Source organism: Hoplias malabaricus, chromosome 11, assembly GCF_029633855.1.
Source record: "Hoplias malabaricus isolate fHopMal1 chromosome 11, fHopMal1.hap1, whole genome shotgun sequence".
NCBI classification, from domain to species: Eukaryota; Metazoa; Chordata; class Actinopteri; order Characiformes; family Erythrinidae; genus Hoplias; species Hoplias malabaricus.
The window spans coordinates 14,681,969-14,696,356 of record NC_089810.1 but is presented as its reverse complement, the minus strand read 5'-3'; the positions used below and the strand labels follow the sequence as shown (position 1 = coordinate 14,696,356).

Here is a 14,388-nt window from a genome sequence, read left to right as displayed (position 1 = left end):
AATATATTCCACAAATACCTGCAGGGATGGTGCATGCAAACAGAAGAAGAGAAAAGGGCATGTGGTTTTTGAGCAAACTGGAGTAGAAACAACTCTATAACAGGTGCAGTATTGAGATATACAGTTTGGATCCAGTTAGCTATGGGAAAATAAGCCTTTGCTTGATCATTATGTGCAACACAATATTTTATCCTTTTGGCTTCTGTTTAGTATCTATCTCTTGCTGTTATCATAATTTTATCATTGTATTATTTTTCTAAATTAGATTTGGAAGTTTTTTGGGTTTTCATATCTGATCTTCTCAGAAATACGAAGGTGTATATCTGAATAATCAGTTTTACTTCATATAATTGTTTTTAAGTGGCGCTAAATAAAGAAATGGTGGTCTCTGATTGTTGTATAGTGCTGTATTTTATAAGGGTAATGTAGAAACCTTATATCAATTTAGTTCAAGAAAATCCAGACATGATTTCTTTTCCAGTGTATTCAGGTTCACAAAGAGTGTGTGAGCACTGTACGCTCCCTCACATCCAAGCAAAATGCGATCCATTGTTCTGCTTTCTCTCGTAATTTGTTTAGATGGGAGCAGCCTCCATTCTCCGTCTCCCACAGACCTTGCTGGGAGGTAAAATGTGTTACTGATCAATTATTCAGGCAGAGGCAGGGATGGGTGAGGAGCAGAGAAGCAGGGGCTGTGAAATAAAATAAGCAATGAGCGGATGAAGAAAAGCAGAAAAATCTGTTTAATATGTGCAGAATGAGAACTTGTGCTCTGCTTGAACCAAGTCTTCTTAAATCGAATTCACTCGCTGGATTAGCTTCTTATTATTCTTCTTTGTCTTGCTTTGTCTTGATCTTTTTTCCTCTTCAGCCCTCCCATCCACTCCCTCTAAGGGAGGCTCAGTGAGAGACAGCCGTGGGCGAGCATCTCCTGGGAGTTACTTCCTTGTTCTTTCTCACTTACTCACACACATAAAGAGGTATACCCCAATATAAGGAGCCTCCCCCCACATCCTGAGAAACCTCTGTGCCTTACACCTAATAAATATGTAAATTATTTCAGATGGCTTGTGAAAGCCAGTCTCTGTTTAGGCAGAGGCTTTGTGCTTCATGTAGGGCTTCAAATATTAAACATCAATTGAGTCATGTTTTACAATATGTCTGAAGATGAAGATGAACTGCTGTTTTAGTGTAATTAGGGAAACAGCACCTGAAGGAATAGTCTGACATCCTCACATCTGGTGCCTAAAAAACATAGTTATTAATGACATAATTTTGCAAGTTTTCTCAAAACATGTTGGTGTTCTTTTACAAAGCAAAGACAAACCTTGAGATTACTGCAATAATCAGCAGTATGGACACTAAGTCAAATTGCTAAAAAATTTAAAGAATTCCCTTACATTTTTTAGTCACACCCAATTTGCATGTTAACTGACCCACAATGTGACTCGAAGATGTGTGAAATCTACATCCAATGATTAAATTGGGATGGTGTTCCCATAATAAATAAATAAATAAATAAATAAATAAATAAACAGTGTCGCAGTCACACAGCTCCAGAGACCTGAAGGTTGTGGGTTCGATTCCTGCTCCGGGTGACTGTCTGTGAGGAGTTTGGTGTGTTCTCCCTGTGTCCGCGTGGGTTTCTTCCGGGTGCTCCAGTTTCCTCCTACAGTCCAAAAACACACGTTGGTAGGTGGATTGGTGACTCAAAAGTGTCCGTAGGTGTGAGTGTGTATGTAGCCCTGTGAAGGACTGGTGCCCCCTCCAGGGTGTATGCCTTGTGCCCAATGATTCCAGGTAGGCTCTGGACCCACCATGACCGTTAACTGGATAAGCGCTTACAGATAATGAATGGATTTCCCTTTTTTTCTACAATTAGGTTTTCTACTTTATGCTCACTCATTACTACAATGAAAATCTACTGGAGCTCAGATTAATAAAGGCCTTCAGTCTTATACACAGACAGAAGTGATAAATGCAGTACGTATAGGATTAATGGGAAGGTGGCAGCTTTGATAGAGTTGACAAGCATGTAATTTGTATAGCAAATATCCAAGCTAGCTCAGTATCTAATTTGGGTTTTAGAAAATTATAGTCATGTTCCTTTACCTTAAACTATCTCTAACTTTTGCACACTTGGCTGTATAAATATTTTTGTACGTTTGCACACTTGCTGTATAAATTGCCAAAAAAGCAAGTGTTTCAGTTATTTTGCCTCTTGCCTTTAAGCACTGCATTATTTGAAGCTGTGTACTGAAGATTTGAGGCTTCACTAGCACTCAAGACTTGGCCGATGTTTCTTCTTAAATATTGGATATGCATAGTAAGACTCCGTTTATTTCACTAATTGTCTCTATTTGTATGGGAAGTCATTGCATTACGTAGAGGAACATTAGTGTGGAGGTTTGATGGCATTCAACCACATAAACAAGGTGATCATTCTATACTATTTAAGCTTCTTCTTTATATGTCCAAGGACCATTTACAATGCTTTTATAGGCAAACAGCAGATTGCTGCACAGAATTCGTCTCAGTGACTGACTTATTTACCCAATCAAATAAAAGGCCTTAATCTCAGCTGGCTTCTGAGATGTGTGTGGAGGCCAGATGCGCTCCACAGACTCCTCATCAAACAGATTTACCTTCATTAGCCCAGGCCATTCACCGTAAATGAATGAGTGAGTGTGCGTATGTGGTTGACTATGTGACAGGCAGGAGGTTGGAAGCTTCCAGTTATGAGTTGGAGGAATGAAAATGTGCATGAAATCATTTGACTCTTCTTCCATCCCTGATCCCTGCTACAAGGGATGAAGACTCATTAACAGACTTCAAACACGGCTGCCTGCCTGCCTTTCTATCTGTGTGCCTGTCTCACCTCTTTACATATGTTAAACTGAAAGTGTACAGCTTTAAGACAAGCGGCAGAAGCTACTTACACGGCTTCAAAGCAGCCATTATGCAGAAAGGAAATCATCCACTTTGTTGTTTGACAGGAGGAAGGACAATAAATGGAAAAAACCCTTCACATTCCAGCAGCCTACCTTTTGAGGCTTTGAAGATTCAACTGAAAATAAAGCCATTATTGTGGTGGAACATTGTACATCAGCATTGACTCACAGGTCTGCAGTAAAGTTATTTTATGTGGATGATCTACTGCTGTCACTTCTCCTTCAAGCAATTGAAATGCCTTTGTTTTGATTACTAGCCTCTATAAAGTTCCTTTCATTGAATTATAGAGCCTAACTTCTAGATCTACCTTCATCGTACCATGACACATGATTCATGTTATGTGAGCTCGCTTATGTATTACATGTTTGCATGCTATAGATTTTTGATCTTTTTTGCTCAGTATTGTTTCTCTTGTGGAGTTGCTTCAACTTGGTTGGTGGCTTACTGTTTTTAATCAGTGCCACTGCTATATTTAACTGAGCTGTGCTAAGACGTGCCTTGAGTATAGTAATAAATGAGTTAAGAAATTCTGTCTCTTTCAGCCTGAAGAGAAGATCTTTATAAACACAGCAAAAATATCACATCTCTCAGTGGACATGACAAGAGTATACCACACTGTAGCCCATGGAATTGAGATACAAATTTTAGTAAATTCAATCCATCACTTTTTCAAACCTAAACAGGAACGACAAGGCATAGATACAGAGTTATTCATGGTACATTCATAAATACTGCATGACCCTGGAGTGGAGGGACTGGACGTGTTTGGGACTTGAAAGAGAGATGTGTCCCAATAGCTGCTGTTTCTGTCCAACTTGCTGAAAAATAGGTTTGGCATGAGAAAATGTGACCTGCCAGGAGAAGAGCAGCAAGTGGCCTAAAATATATCAGTAATGGACAGCAGGAATGCTTGAATGAAGGAATGAGAAGAAGAGGAGAGGGAGGAAGAGCTAAACGTGGCTGAGACACAAATGGATATAGACAACTGTTCAAAAAAACAGCAAACACATTCCTTACTTAATGAAATTTATAGAGAAATCAAATGCTTCGTCACATAGTCCGGAGCCTCCGTGTGTGTCTCATCTGGGATTGCTAAACACATTTGAAATGGAATGAGGTGTTATCCTGATTTACTGTCAGCAGACATCCAACTGCAGTCAAAACGTCATACACTCTCAGCAAGCTATGGTTTGATATAGTATGTATATTTCAATTATTAAAAGAAAGGTAATAACCAATATTTAATTCATTTTTGTGATGTCATGAAACAATGCATTTACTACTTCAACAGCAAGAAGCAGTTTCAAATGTTTAAAATGTCTTTGATGAGGAGAGACTATAAGATAAATGGGAGTAGGTATATTAGTATTCAGAGATCTGTTTCTCCTGCTCTGTTTTAGAACCCTTGAGCAGTGTGTCTTCTCTGGAGGTGCATTTCGACTTGCTGGACCTGACGGAGCTCACAGACATGTCTGACCAAGAACTGGCAGAGGTTTTCGCCGATTCTGATGAAGAAAACCACAATGAATCTCCTGCAAGTGAGTAGGACATTCACATCACACTGTTAACACATAGTGTTACATAAAGTATTTATATATGTGAGTTATAGTAAAAGATTTTTAGGAGCACAATCCAATAGAGTGACCAGATTTGAGATGGTGAAAAAGAGGACACGTCCCGGGGGGCGGGGGTTGCCATTATATGCTTACCTGAACCTATGTGGGCTATTAGGTCCTTTACACCTTTATTTGCTGCACAAAACATGGGAATTCATCCGAGAACTTACATTTACGTTTCGGCATAGCTGCTCGAGATGAGGGCGGGTACAGGAGCTTTGCCTGACGTAAACAAGGACTACTGACGTGAAGACTGACCAATTAAATGTTTACAGAGAAGGTTATCGACCAATAACGGTAGCTCTACAGTCAGACCGTCCAATCAGAAGATTGGGCTACTTCACCACGCCCCCTTTTCATTCAAGCGAACCAATCGGTGTAGGGGAGGGCGGGACTAGTTTGTGAACAAAACGCTTCTCGAAATTCTATGTAAGCTCTAGAAAAACTAAATCCCGGACGTTTATGAAGTTCTGCCCGGACATTTTTTTTAAGTCTAAAAAGAAGGACATGTCCGGGTAAAAGAGGACGTCTGGTCACCCTACAATCCAAGGAAAGCTGTGTTATCTTATATGTGTATATCACTGTTAGCTTGATGCTAACAAGTCTCAATAGGAGCACTACCAGATATTAATTGTTTTTTGGTTTGTTAAGGTGGCTACTTCAAACTCTTAAAAACGTCTTATAGATAACACTAACCCGTAGTAAACTGGTTTGCGGATCTCTTCTTCTTCATGAAAAGCTTTTATTGCCTCTGAAATACACCAACCATACAGCACTAAATGTTCCCTGTTTAATATTCTGCTCTAGAAAAGAAAAGCAAAGATCATCGATTCTAAATTATCCAAAGGTTAATGAGATTATACTCAATCAATGCTTTTTACCATAACTGACAACTCCATGAACCAGCTAAGGATTTCACAGGAACCCAAATATCTTTCCAGGATCAGCAAAAGGAATGTGTGCCATGAATTCCATTCCGAACCTCTTGGAATATAATTGAAAAACTTTTTTTTAACTACATTTATAAATTTTGTTCAAATGTCAGTGATGTTTCACTGAAGTGCCGTTTATGAAAACCGTATTTTCATCCTGAAAAGAGCACCTGAAATACTGGTTCTGGACAAATCTAATATAATACTTCACAAAGTTGCTGTAAAAAGAAAATTTTATATTTATTTATTTATTCATAACCCAAATTTCGTCATATAAATAAAGTTATAAATAGCAATCCAGGACCTTGTGTTCCTTGACTAAAATTACTAGTAATGTATCAGCACTCTTATGAGTCAAGGCTTGGTATCAAGGCTCTGTGATATTTCCTGTTATTAAAGGGCAAATATTTACCATGTCAATGGGCTAAGTTACACTAGGTGTCTGTGAGAGAATGTTGACACATGAGTTTCTTTTAGCAGACTGTTTCATAAACAGCACCAGGAGTAGCCATTTGTCCAGGACCATATGTGAATGTATGTGAGAATATGCAGACAGCTGTGTGTCATTCACTGTTGCAGTCCTGCGTGTGTGCTTAAGCATACGTTTCTGTCACATACCCTGACACTCAAACTCCCTCTGGCTTCCGATGCACTGTCACATCACCACCCCTTTAATTGCCCCTTACCATTTTCCTTTATTAGACCTACTGCTAAAGGGCAAAAGCATTGTTCTAAATATGGTGTAATGTCATGTTAAAGTGTACAAAATAGATTACTTCATTGATTTTATTGTGTACTATGTTTTATTTTTCACAGTGCTGATAAATGAAGTCACTGTGTCCTTATAAAACTTACCACACATTGGCCTGCTAAATAGCCATAAATGTACAGCTGCTGTTTGCAACAACAAAGATCCTCTGAAACCCACAGAAAGTAGAAGTCTACAGAGTTCCTGAACTGCTACAAGCAGTTTGCTGCCTCTGATATTAAATTTATTCTGCCCTGAAGTCTGCATACAATAATCATTATCATTCCCCACCACTGGCAGTGAGTGGGGGTGGATGTGGGGGTTGGGGTATGGGGTGTTGGGTGTGTGTGAGGTACAGCAGTGCATTTACAGTATTTACTGACAAGGGTTTTTAACCTCTCCCAAATTGTACTCCACAAGACCCCATTAGACTTAGCATTTAACATGTGTCATCCTCTCAGACTTTGGCAGTTTACCAGCATTAGTATGGTATTAAAATATTGTTTCTTTCAAAAGGAAACAACTCATTTTTAAAAATGTTTGAAAATAATGTAAACGTTCTTTTTAACTTTACATGGGTGGCATGGTGGCACTGTAAGTAGTGTTACTATCACACAGCCCCAGGGTCTTAGGGTCCTGGGTTCCATCCTAAATGACTTTACTGTAATCATTTTTGTTTGTTTATTTAAAAAATAATAAAAATAAAAATATGACTTTTCAAAATAATATCTTATGCAAAGGGTATTAAAATGATATCTTAATTTTTCAAATAGAAGGAATATTGGAATTTTATTATAACTTAATTCTCTAAATTATATACATTTATTCATTATCTGTAACCCTTATCCAGTTGAGGGTCGCGGTGGGTCCAGAGCCTACCTGGAATCATTGGGCACAAGGCGGGAACACACCCTGGAGTGGGCGCTAGTCACTCACAGGGCAACACACACTCAGACATTCACTCACACTTTCGAGTCGCCAATCCACCTACCAACGTGTGTTTTTGGACTGTGGGAGGAAACCGGAGCACCCGGAGGAAACCCACAAGGACACGGGGAGAACACACCAACTCCTCACAGACAGTCACCCGGAGTGGGAATCGAACCCACAACCTCCAGGCCCCTGTAGCTGTTTGACTGCGACACTACCTGCAGTAGCACAGGATTAACGTATTAGAATTTATATAGCATATTAGAAGTCTTGTCAAATTTAATAAAATTGTTTAAAACATGTAATGATTTTTAAAACATGTTAAAATGATCAAATTATCAAAATATGATTATAAGAATTTAAATGGTTATGTATATAGCTAATGGCAATGAGATGCATTATATATTTCCATCTTATATATAATTTTGAAACCTGTGGTAGGTCATCATAAGGTAACCATATCACACAGTCTACAGTGATGTTTGAGTTATAGTAATTACAGGCCTAATAAGTGGCTTATTGCAGAGTGGCCTTATTACAGAGCAGCATTATCCTGCTACTTCTGTGCACTCTCTGAACCTGTCTCCTGGCTCAGTGAGTTATGGTCACCATTAGCCATCTGCGGGTCCTGGCACTATCTCCATCCCTCTTCATTCCTCTGTATCCTCAAACTGCAGCCTCTTCCCTCCAGACTAAACAAAGGCCTGTGCTCTAATGTACCGTGTTTCCTCACATCAGGAGGGGCCAGATGCATCTCTAATGAGGCAGTTCAAATGTGTGTGCTCCTGACTGCACAGGTGCAGCAGCAGAAGTAAAGGACGAGGAGGAGTATTAGGCAGGAAGATGAGCCTACACACTGCTTCAAATCATTTTCTGGCCCGATGACAGCATGGCTGGTCAAGTTCAAATCAGCTGTAGTGGTTAAAGCACATACAGTCTGCAACAAATGTTAAACATACAGTTAGCAATTCAGTTCATAGAGCTGACGTCCCAAAAAAAATAGACAGACCTTACTACTCCGCTTTTTGCAGTTAAGCTCCACCCACTCCCTTTGAAGTTCTAAAGTTGTGACATACGTAGAGACACTACAGCTAAAAACATGGAGAAGAGCCATGTGAAAATTAACTATAAATGTATAATACAATAAAAATGTAGGAGATGGTGTCTGTAATTGAAGGATGAGAGCCATGAAGAGAGTTGTGCTCTGGTCTATCTCAGTAAGGCTTCATTTGGATGACAAAATCAGGAATATAGTGGTAGAGAGGCATTTGAGCGTGACCTGGGGAGGATGGAAATGCAGACCATGTACAACCACTTCAACACTCCATCAGAGAACAGAGTGACTCAAGCTGGTCAACAGCTGTCTAATACCTCTGTCTATTACCAGGATGTTACTTCTTTCTGTCTGCTCAGGCTATTCAGATATAGACTGAAATTTTCCAGGCGCTGCAACCCTTGCTAATTTGGACAAGCTTTAACAAACTGTGGATTTTTTTTTTTCTCAATCAAATGAAAAACAACATTTTTTTTCTCTTTTGCTACTTTACTTCCATGTTTATGTCTGTTTTTCACCTGCTTGTCAAAATACTGGCAGAGTTCACCAGTCTGGGAAGGATAAAGATCGTAAAGGAAATTTCCTTCCAATATTCAGTTGCAGACATAAAGTTGTAAATTGTGGTTTGACAAAAATTCAAAGTTAGATTTTTATTTTCATGGTCTTGGTCAAAACAAATTCAAAGTCAGAAAACACACGCAAATGTATCTCCAGCCATATTTATAATCGCACATATATACACACACCACTACACTATTGAGCTACATGACAGTTAAGCTTGTCCAACTTCACAGCGGTTCTTCAGTTGTGTCAGATGCAGACAGCTCTGAGGGACTTTTGCTGGCTGGAACCCAGACTGGTGTGAATGAATTCAGTGTTTGTGGTTTCCAGCTGTATTAGTCTGCATGTTCTCCCATTGTCTCACCCAACTTCTTAATGCTTAGCCTATGCTCAATGCCTAAATCTCAAATGAGGGAAGTGTGCACAGCTGCTGTTGCACATCTGCTAAATCTCAGATTATTTCAAACTGTGAGCCAAACCAGCATATCATCAGGATCTACTTCATCAAGACTTTATTCTTGATGACTGCCAGGGATTCAGTCAAAAAAAAAAAAAAATCCTGCGTCACAGGCCTGCGCTGGAGCTGGAAGGTACTTAGCAGGCACAGAGGGAGGAGGGAGAGCATTTGTATTCCAGTGTGTTTGTGGTGGAAACCAGGGTCAAAAGGACTCTATACCCTCTCTCTGGGAGCAAGGCCTATTTGGTGTAAATGCAACTCTCTGCATTATTTACAGCTAGCTTCTCAGAGTAAGGGCTTTACCCCGCTCCCTGCTGGTTTTATAACAGTGGAATTATAAAAAATAAATAATAGAGTAGTGAGTAACTTGTATTTGACTTTAGCATTACGAGAGAGTTAATGTAAATTGTTCGTTGAGATGCAAAAGGCATTAACACTATCTGCAAACAATCAGAAAATGAGCTTTTAATCATACTTTGTTCCATCAGTCAGTAAAACAGCATTTTATCTCCCAACTTTATCACACTTCTATACACACTTCCTATCATCTGTTATATAGGATATCTGATTATTCAGAGTAGGCACGGACAGTTTTAGCATATAACATCTGTTCACTGACTCACCACTCTCTCACAGGACTTTACAGATGTTAAAACACAATCTGTCTTTAAATTTCCACAAGACGGACCACATCGGAGTGACAGGCTTAGTCTTAATAGATCAAATTCCATGGAAACACATATTGGTCACACTATTATAGTACATTAGCAAGGCAGAAAGAAGATGCTGTCTTATGCACTCTTGCTTCTCTCAACCTGTCATAAACGTGTAATGAAAATAATAACCCTATCTCACATGAGAACCTGACCACAATACCATTCTTGTAGCTTAATGCCATCAAATCCTCACAGAAGTATTTCAACATCTATAACGTTTGCCATGAAGAGCAGAACAAATGTCATATTAATACTCTTGATTTTAGTAGAGCTGTTCAGTGAGCTAGCATCCACAGCCGTTTGGCCATGTAACACATCGCTGCCTGTGTGTGATTCTGAACGAGTGCCAAGATATGGCTATATGGGCTTACACTGACAGACAAGCAGACACTTCTTCTCCTCTGCATCTCTTACTGTCTCACACAGACTGCTTCTGTATCCATATTTATGAGCTGTCACTTTCACATCACATCAGCAGACTGCACTTGAAACCAGGCTGATTGGAATTCAGAGCACTATTTGATCAAGTGTCAACTGTCTCAGCACGCATATGCAGTGAATACAATGTAAAATGATGAAAGAATGAAAGCACATCTACCAATCTTACATCTTTCATATACAAGCACGATTCAGACTGACAGGCTTGTACAGCACAGTTAAAAAAGAAAAACAACAACAACACACCTAGTTTGGTCTATGCAGCTTATCTGATTATCTGCTGAAGTAGATGCAAAGGTTCATAAATGCAATTTCTCATTGTATGAGACACGAAGGCCTCATAAATTTAGAGATTGATAGTGTGCCTTTGTGAGTGGGTGCCGAGCACTGCTTGTGGTCTCAGGGGAAATACAAGATCACATAATCAAAATGTATTCTCTCAGAACTCACTTAGAAGGTATGAGTCGTGTCTAATTGTTTAGGTCTTATTTTTGATTTACTGGAGGTGCTCAGCTAGCTTACTAGCTTGTGGGATTTGTTTGACCTTATATTAAGGTGACCAGATCTGAGATGGTGAAAAAGAGGACACGTAGTATGCTTAGCTGAACCTATGTGTGCTTTTAGGTCCTTCACACCTTCATTTGCTACACAAAACATGGGAATTTCTTTTTTAATTCATCCGAGAACTTACATTTACGTTTCGGCATAGCTGCTCGAGATGAGGGCGGGTACAGGAGCTTTGCCTGACGTAAACAAGGACTACTGACGTGCAGACTGGCCAATTAAATGTTTACAGAGAAGGTTATCGACCAATAACGGTAGCTCTACAGTCAGACGGTCCAATCACAAGATTGGGCTACTTTACCACGCCCCCTTCTCACTCAAGCGAACCAATCGGTGTAGGGGAGGGCGGGACTAGTTTGTGAACAAAACGCTTCTCGAAATTCTATGTAAACTCTAGAAAAACAAAATCTCGGACATTTGTTTAAGTCTAAAAAAGAGGACATGTCCGGGTAAAAGAGGACGTCTGGTCACCCTACCTTATATTCGTGAAGGGATGTGAATCAAGCCACCATTAAATAACTAAATTTAATCTAAATCTAGTCTTTGGTTTAATCCACACAGCAAGACTGATCATAAATTATCATTAAACCAATATAATCCAGAAAAAACGAGAATGTTGAACGTACACGGTGCCATCTTGTGGACAACAAATGCCACTAATAACAAAAGAGCATTTAAAAAGCTCATACAGATATAGAAGCAAATGAGGGAAAAATCAACCAAATAAAGTGAAGTTTTGTTATAAATCATGCTGTTCAATACACAGAGCTACATTGTTCACTTTGAAGCATCACTAATCATGAGGTACATGTTCATTCAAGTTAATTAAGTTCAGAGAGAGAGAGAGATTTATATATTTATCTGCAGTCCAGGAATAACATTGCTGGGAAAACCATGTGAATTATTATTATTATTATTATTATTATTATTATTATTATACTTTGACAATCATTTCCTCTTCTATGAAATCTTTGATTAGAACAGCTTAGAGAGAGACAGCAGCTACATTGCTATACTTACCAAGCAAATCACCCAAACCTGCTGTGAGTTTTTTTAACATGACCCCTCATTACTGCGTATATCTGTTTTGGCAGGTCACCACCACCATCCCCCTCCACTGCACCGAGGGGGCTACATGCGCTCTCCCTCATGGACACGCTGCAGTAAGAGTGAACCAGCAAGAGACAGAAAGCATCACAGTGACTCAGACAGCACTGACCCTCACCGCAAGCTGGACCGGCCCAAACAGCCCTGAGAGCAGCACCATACACTGAACTGGCCCAGACAGTCCTCAGGGCACTGACACACCAAACAGGCTCAAAACACCAACAACCCTCAGGGCACTAACTCACTGAACCCTTCCTGAGAACATCAACAACAACAACACTGTATTGGCTCAAAAACACCCTGATGGCACCAACACACCAGAAGTCCTGAGACCATAAACACACACTGAAAAGGCACAAAAAGCCCTGATAAAAGCAGCACACGCTGGACTGGCTTGAACAGCACTGAGACCATTGATACACAGAAATGGTCCAAATGGCCCTGAGAGCATCAACACCCTGATATGGACCACACTGCCCTGAGTGGACACCACCCCACTGAACACCATACAGATGGGCCAATGGGACATAGAGATCAAATGGTGCTAAAGAGACTAATGTGTGCTTTCCCTGTTGCATCCATATGAACCATGTCACTGCAGGAACTATGGGAGAACTACAGACGGATACTAATACAACCATCTCTCTCAATAATCCACATTTAATTAGGCTCATTAATTCCTCCTTTGTCTGGTTTCAGTTTTGTGTTATAGAAATTCGGTCTGATTTTCATACCTCTCTAAATTACAGACAGATACAGAGGAGTCCTAGGAGAACCCTAAAGTTCACTTAAAAACGGTAATGAAGGAATGTAAAGAAGAGCAGCGAAAACATGCACATTTTTGTGTTTTTGAATGACAAGCCAAAAACTAATCATTGTACATTTTTTGCCTTTAAAGAATGTAACATAATGAACCACTATGATGGATGGCTGTGAATATGCACCATTAACAAGGCAGAAGAGAATCTAAGGGAGACCTCTAGTGTAATTATGGTGTAAGGTACAAATTCCAATAAACTAGAGCCTTAGATACCAAGATTCTAATAAACTTTTTGATGAATTCTCTGTAATCCACAATACATATTAATTTAGAAAATAAAGACTTGCAAACCCACCAAAATAAAATAAACTTTACATTTTCCAGGCAAAAATATTATTATTTTCTGCTAGACACTTCCTTTCAATCACTGGGTTTGGAACGGAAAAATCCTACCGGATTTCATGTGTGTTTAATAATTGTTGTGTGAGTAGTTGGAGCCTGTTTCATTTAGGGTTTTTCCTGATATTAAATCTTGGCATTTGCCCTAATTATTGCTAAAATGTTCAAAATAGAAATGACACTATTTACATTACTAATTATAACATTAAAAAGATTTCTATTTTAAAGAATTTTTAATTCATTTTGTTGGATTAAGAAAAACCCACTGCGAGAATTATTTTAGTTTGAAAGAAAAACAAACTCTGCCCTATTGATCACTGTACTGGAGAGCACTGCACATTTTTGTGCATTCTCAGCTCCTAATGACCCTGACTCAACACTATCACATCTTCATGCATTTCAAGCAGATGGTTAAAAAAGCTGCAGAGGTGTTCAATGAACTATTAAGTGTAATTATTTTGATATGAGAATGCATTTTGCATTTTACACTCAGTAGAATTCCAAGAACTGACGAGACCATCACTTAAATCAGTGCATTTTCTCCAGGGATCAGTAAAAATAGGACAGAAGAATTGATATAATGTAGAAAGCTGAACATTTGTGAACAAACTTTAAAAAGCTACTCTAAAGTTAATTAATGATATTTAAAGGTTTTTGATCATTTTGTTGGGTTTATACAGGTGGTTGCTGAAGCACCCCAAGTCCTGTTGTAACATACTAATTCAGTTGATTTTGTTTTGTCTGCGATAGCAAGAACATCTTCAGCCTTCCTGTTGCATAACACAAAAGTCTAAACTCTACACTCAAGCAAAAGAGACTACAAAATACTGCTACTGTCAGCGAGAAGCTCCATTTTCCACTGCAGATCAATCCAAAGACACAAAGAATGAACCAAATTAAAGCTGGAGTTCTAAATGTCAAGTTAGCTATAATAAATTAGTACATTTTTGTCACTGGTAATATTTGAGTTGCAGAATTTATGGTGTTGTTACATAATCATGTGAATAGATACAGCATATGTAGGTCAAAATGTCCCCACAGTACATTTACCCCCACTGACCCAGTTGTTAAGTGTAAACACTGCAGCAAAGGATAAAAAAAGAAGAAATTCAACAGAATATATTTATATATTTAATTTTTATTATTAATGCATT

At 39.0% G+C, this 14,388-nt stretch overlaps 1 protein-coding gene across 4 annotated transcripts in view; it reads left to right on the top strand.

The window, feature by feature from the left end:
* Window positions 1-14,377, top strand: part of LOC136709244 (dysbindin domain-containing protein 1-like) — a 38,267-nt gene extending 23,890 nt beyond the window's left edge. For 2 of the 4 annotated variants that reach the window (XM_066684345.1, XM_066684347.1), the window contains exons 3-4: window positions 4,353-4,490; window positions 12,063-14,374. In XM_066684345.1, the coding sequence (XP_066540442.1) occupies window positions 4,353-4,490; window positions 12,063-12,223 (299 nt within the window). In that variant the 3' untranslated portion in view covers window positions 12,224-14,374. Of the gene's footprint in view, window positions 1-4,352; window positions 4,491-12,062 lie in introns of all 4 variants that reach the window. The other 2 variants (XM_066684346.1, XM_066684348.1) reach the window with 2 other exon arrangements.
* The last annotated feature ends 11 nt before the right edge of the window (window positions 14,378-14,388 follow it).